This window comes from Taudactylus pleione, unplaced genomic scaffold, assembly GCF_031769625.1.
Source record: "Taudactylus pleione unplaced genomic scaffold, aTauple2 ptg000054l, whole genome shotgun sequence".
NCBI classification, from domain to species: domain Eukaryota; kingdom Metazoa; phylum Chordata; class Amphibia; order Anura; family Myobatrachidae; genus Taudactylus; species Taudactylus pleione.
The window spans coordinates 5,984,968-5,990,839 of record NW_028284456.1 but is presented as its reverse complement, the minus strand read 5'-3'; the positions used below and the strand labels follow the sequence as shown (position 1 = coordinate 5,990,839).

The window sequence follows — 5,872 nt, the reverse complement described above, 5'->3', positions numbered from 1 at the left end:
TGACACATTTTCATGTATAACTTTTTTTAGTGGTAATCTGTTTGCTCATACTAGGCAAACATAGCCTCATTCAGGGTTAGGAGCATGTTTTAAAAAAAAAGAACAAAAAAAGGAAGCAATTTGCACCATGGCAAAACCATGTTACAATGCAGGTGTGTACAGAAATATTTGAAGCTTAAACATACCTGCAGTGCAACATGTCTAACAGAATGCATGAAGAATATAACCTTTGGTACGTGGTAACAAATTAATTGTAGTGGAGGCACCCTGTTATGTTGCTAAAGAGGTCTACAGTGCAAAGGACTGGACAGTACCTTAACTGGCCATAAGCAATTCCAAAATACTATCAAATCAAAACCACATTGGTCTGTGAAGACAGTTGGCTACTGATAATAAGTGACAAACAAGTGTTACACTACATTTAATACAATATCTGTTCATTAATAACTCATTTCAACAGGCTTAAAGTCAGTGGTGGGGCTGTGTTGGTTTTTTTAAATTAATTCTATTCCATCATTTTATTAGTAACAATTGAGCTTCAAATTGGATCTAGATAATGCAGATCAATTGCTTTAGCCAATTTCTAAATCCTAAACTAATATATATTTATAGAAGCATGTGGAAGGGCACTCTAGGTAACTGGTATAATGCCGGGGTGCTTACCTTGTATAAGCACATACCGATCTAATCTTCCCCAAGAAGAAGCACTAAAGTTCAATAAAACAAACCAGGTGGAGTGCCGCCTGCTTCTTCTTGGGGAAGATTAGTCCGGTATATATATATATATTATATATATATATATATATATATATATACATATATATATATATATATATATGATATATTTTACATGTGCTTGCACATATAAATATATACAGTGTATATATATATAATTATATACATCCTTCCCCTTTTCTTCATATATATATATATATATATAGAGAGAGAGAGAGAGAGAGAGAGAGAGAGAGAAAGAGAGAGAGAGAGAGATACAGTACATAAGAACATATACAATAATATATTTCTTAAGTTCTTTTTTAATTTTATTTCCTTGACTATAGAATCTGATCAATAATAATTAATTAATACTTTTTTGCCCATTCTGCTACTGAACTCTTATGTCATGACATTTTCATTTTTGTCATTATCATGAATGGGTTAATTTAATGTAAGTGAACATAGCATTAGAGGAATGCTTTCACCTCATTCCACGCTGTGTCATTTGGAGATGAGAACTTAACATTGGCACCACTGCCTTCTATTTAATGTGTCCCTTAAGATTCTATGGGAAAAAAGGAGTTGCTCTAATGGAACTGCATTGCCTGTATGTGAGATGCTGGTGCAGATTTTTTTTTTATCAGTCTAACCTTCTGTGTTGATACATGAATACTGGTACCCACTTACAGGGATGCCAGATGATCAGTGCAGAATGAAGGTCCCAAGGGAACGCATCATGTGGTTCTCTGTCCTGTGACGTCACTAGCAGATGGCATGGGTACCAGCTCTGGCAGTTGGCATCAATGTCACTTTTTTAGAGATCAATGAGATACACACATATCTAGACTCCTGGAGAAAATGCGACATTCGGACTGATTTTGAAGGCGATAAAAAATGAACAGTGATTGTTGATCGATACAATTCTGAAGGTAACAAACCTTTTTCTTGCTATACCATATCTAATTTTTTTGCATGTGATAATGAAATGTAATTGTCTGCTATGTGTTTTCTTAGAATTATTTTAGTTGTAATGATGTCACTTGCTTGTTCAAATCATGTCTTGTAACAAGGTGAAAATGTAGGTTAATGTGCTGGAATATTGTAGAATGCTTTCAAAATGATCTACTAAAATCACTGCCTTTTAAATTGCTTGTTTGTTTAGGCATAAGGTATATTCACATGTGTTTCAGTGTATGCTATATCTAGTAGTCTGCCCATACATTTGGCTTATGTGTCTAGCTATATTTTGCACATTTTTCAAAATCCTTTTTAGATCATAAATGCCATTTTTATCTAGATAAGGAGCACACAGGGGATCCCATGAACACTTTAATAGATGTAAGAAAGATGCCACTCATAATTTCCTTTCTGTCTCACTCAAGTAACTCCTACTTTTTGTGAAAGCTTAGATAAACCAATACAGGATTATTTTGCTAATAAATTAATTCTAGATAACTAGCTTTATAAATCAGATTTTTTTGTTTCATTTTTGTTTTTTGTTTTCTATAAAAGATGATTGCTTCTTATGGCTTTTCTATTTGTTAATGTGTTTCAAAGATAATAATAATACCTTAATTCAGGCAGATTATAATTTATTTTTAGTGGGTTTTGCTCAAAACACTGATATGGATTTCCTATGCAATGTAAGACTGTGTGGTCCAGTTGTTTTTATTAGCATTTATAAAGTTTTGCAATAGTTTTTAATGCATATTAAGATAATTTTTTGGAAAATATTTTTTTTTACTTAAAACTATAAATTACAAGCAAAAGTCCTGAAAAAAACCCATCAGTATGTGATTCTTTATTTATTTTGTTTATTAGTATATGTAAACATTGTTTTGTCATTTCAGGGGATTTCATTTTTAGCAGCAATGTTAACTCTGCCGTTCGATGAATCTGTTGTAATGACGGAGTCGCAGATTTGTAGAAAGTATGTTCGGGAAGGCGAGGAGCAAAAAATATCAAAAAAAGCAGAGAGCTGCGCTAAGCAGCTAGTGTCACATGGGAACAATATCAAAAGGACACCTGAAGAGGAAACAGAGCAAGAAGAAGAGGAGGAGGATAAGGAAGAAGAGGATGAAAATGGATTGCCAAGGAGGCGGGGGCCAAGGAAAAAGAAGATGACCAAGGTCAGGATAGAAAGGATTAAAGTGAGACGAGTAGAAGCTAATGCAAGGGAAAGGGGAAGGATGCATGGCCTCAATGATGCACTGGACAATTTACGGAAAGTTGTACCTTGTTATTCTAAGACGCAAAAACTGTCTAAAATAGAAACGTTGAGGCTGGCCAAAAACTATATTTGGGCTTTGTCAGAGATTCTGCGGATTGGGAAGAGACCAGATCTGCTCACCTTTGTGCAAAACCTATGCAAGGGTTTATCCCAGCCCACTACAAACTTGGTAGCTGGCTGCCTGCAGCTTAATGCCAGAAGTTTTCTCATGGGTCAGAGTGGGGATTCAGTGCATCATGCAACATCCTCATACACTTCTATTTACCCTCCATATCACAGCCCTGAGCTTAGCACCCCACCAGGTCATGGGAGCCTTGACAATTCCAAAACAGGAAAACCGTACAATTACTGTAGTGCTTATGAATCCTTTTATGAAAGCACTTCCCCCGAGTGCACCAGCCCTCAGTTTGAAGGTCCCTTAAGCCCTCCCTCCATGAACTATAATGGGATATTTTCCCTGAAGCAAGAAGAGGCCTTGGACTATGGGAAAAATTACAATTATGGCATGCATTACTGTGCAGTGCCAGGCAGGGGTCCCCTTGGGCAGAGCTCTATGTTCAGGTTGCCTACAGACAGCCACTTCCCTTATGACTTCCATCTGCGCAGCCAGTCTCTCACCATGCAAGATGAATTAAATGCAGTTTTTCATAATTAATGAGGAAAATGAATATAAACAGTGGTCATTCACCTCCCTCCCCCCATCTAATTAAGATAAAGCAGATGCTTGTTCACACAGTAATTGACACGGCTCGATTAAGGTATCACTGCAGTCCCGAAAGTATGTTTTAAACTTCTGTGGTCTAGTTTGTTGTTTTTTTTTTTTTTTAAAACCCTTTGTAAAAGCCAAAATTTATGCCATATTTCAAACTATGATTTTGACACCTGACCCTTTTTTCTGTTGAAGACTGTGATTTATTCATGCACTAAAACATTATTTTATGGTTATCTGTTAAATAATCTGTTAAAATTACGTGATAAAATAAAGAAATGTTCACTATACCATTCCAATGTCTATCTTAATTGCACACAGACGATTCAAGACAATCACATGTTAAACTGTTTTCTGCCAGAGGGGCCAGTAAACAATTGCAAAGAAATGTCTTGCAGGCCTCATTGAAAATGAACAGATTAGTGACGGAATAACAATGCACAATTGAAGCTTATTAGGCTCTGAATACAAAAGTTAAGATTGAACATGAAAACTTCATCAACTGAAAAATAATTGAAAATTGTGGGCCCCAATTGTCAGCAATAGCTTAAAAAACGGAGATGTTCCACGCATACAAAAAGCTTTAAAAAAAAAAACACTGTTATTCTCAGAATAGTAAATCAGCGGACGCAGATGGCTGGGGATCGAGTGTAAGATTTTGAATTTTTAATTAATAGGTGTTACAGACCATCTCACTAAAATGCATCACTACTCTGCATAGATTAAATTAAATATAAAGGACCATTAGGAGTTTACTTTGGCATTACTCTGACAACATATGTCCATATTAACTACAAAAATGTGCTTAGTTTGTAACTTATTTAAACACTACAGAACATATGGTAGTATGGTATTAGAATTTCAGAGATTAATAGGAATGCATACATTATAATTCAAGAACAACTACAGATTGTTCTTCTGAAATACAACATAAAATACATGGTGTAATTATTGAATCTGATAATGAACAATAGCAAAATATAGAAATTAAGGCTAAATATCTGATTTTCCTACTTACATCTTGAATTCATATATGTACCACAATGCACCTACTGTTGCTATAAATATTTAAAACAAAGGTCCTAATACACTAAATTTGGCCAGTGAACAGTTGTAAGCCAGTAGTTTACAGTTAGTATATAATTTAATATCTATGCAAACAAGACCCACAACAAGTAATTATTAATCTGACAGCAAAGCATATGTTTAAATTTTGTTTCTGATTGTGAAGGAATATTTTAAATGTATGTATATGTAAACTATGGCCTACATGATATGTTACATATAGTCTTATCCCAAAACTATGCCAAAAATAAGGCAAATTATATCAATAGGCTACAGATAATGTACGTTTACATGTTAAAAGTTGTTGCTGTTTTTCTGTTGGAAATTATGAATGTATTTTGGGGCCAAGTCCCCCATTTTAGTGTGTGTTAAAGTGACTTTTGGGGTATATAATTTCAGTAATGCATTTGTTTCTTAATTTGAGAATTTCTATTAAATACGTAATTTAAGCATTTGTTTTATCGTCATTTCACAAAACTAATAATTAGGTCATGAAGCTATAAATAATGGAAATATATATTATTGGAGTTTGATTCATATGGATTTTGAATTATAGCCTATCACACTATCAGCGTGGAAGCTTTCATTATCTTACACATACCAAAGGCAGAAAAGTGTAGAATATGAGTATTTTAATAAATCCACCTCTTTTTAGTTTGTAAATAAATGGGTCACAAAAAAAAGTTAGAATCCAAATTAAATTGCTTAAGTCCTGTAGTTATCAACATAAGCACCATAATATGTCCAAACATATGAAATCTACAGTTTACATTCTATTTTACTATTGTCTATATCACTGATTGTATGTCCTATTTTTCTGTTCTTTTAAGCTAGTGACCCATGTAATGGATCTTTCTATCAAAGTGGAATTATGGGTACTGTATTTACTGGGTGTGGAAATTTGTTTTCCTGTGCTGAATAAGATATAAATACATATTTTACATGGTTAAAAAAATCTTACCTTGAATTGGTATGGTATATTTAAAAATGTTGAACAACTACTGTTTAATTATTTAACCTAAGTATTAATAGAATAAAAGTATTTACAAAGAAACAGTTGCATTGGTACATATAAAGAAAATAGTTTAACACTTATAAATACTAATGTCTGTACAATATTAAATGGGAGGAGATAAGATAGTTGTCGATGC

The 5,872-nt window shown here is 33.7% G+C and overlaps 1 protein-coding gene across 1 annotated transcript; it reads left to right on the top strand.

Annotated features, from left to right (window-relative positions):
* Positions 1-1,416: 1,416 nt before the first annotated feature.
* NEUROD6 (neuronal differentiation 6) lies at positions 1,417-5,657 on the top strand. The gene is made up of 2 exons (XM_088464410.1): positions 1,417-1,646; positions 2,568-5,657. Exon 2 carries the CDS (start codon positions 2,589-2,591, stop codon positions 3,600-3,602), a length of 1,014 nt encoding a protein of 337 aa, XP_088320536.1. The 5' UTR covers positions 1,417-1,646; positions 2,568-2,588; the 3' UTR covers positions 3,603-5,657.
* Positions 5,658-5,872: the final 215 nt, after the last annotated feature.

Bases quoted from the DNA above. Each gene is read 5' to 3' on its own strand.
- NEUROD6 (XM_088464410.1), top strand. From the start codon at position 2,589: ATGTTAACTCTGCCGTTCGATGAATCTGTTGTAATGACGGAGTCGCAG.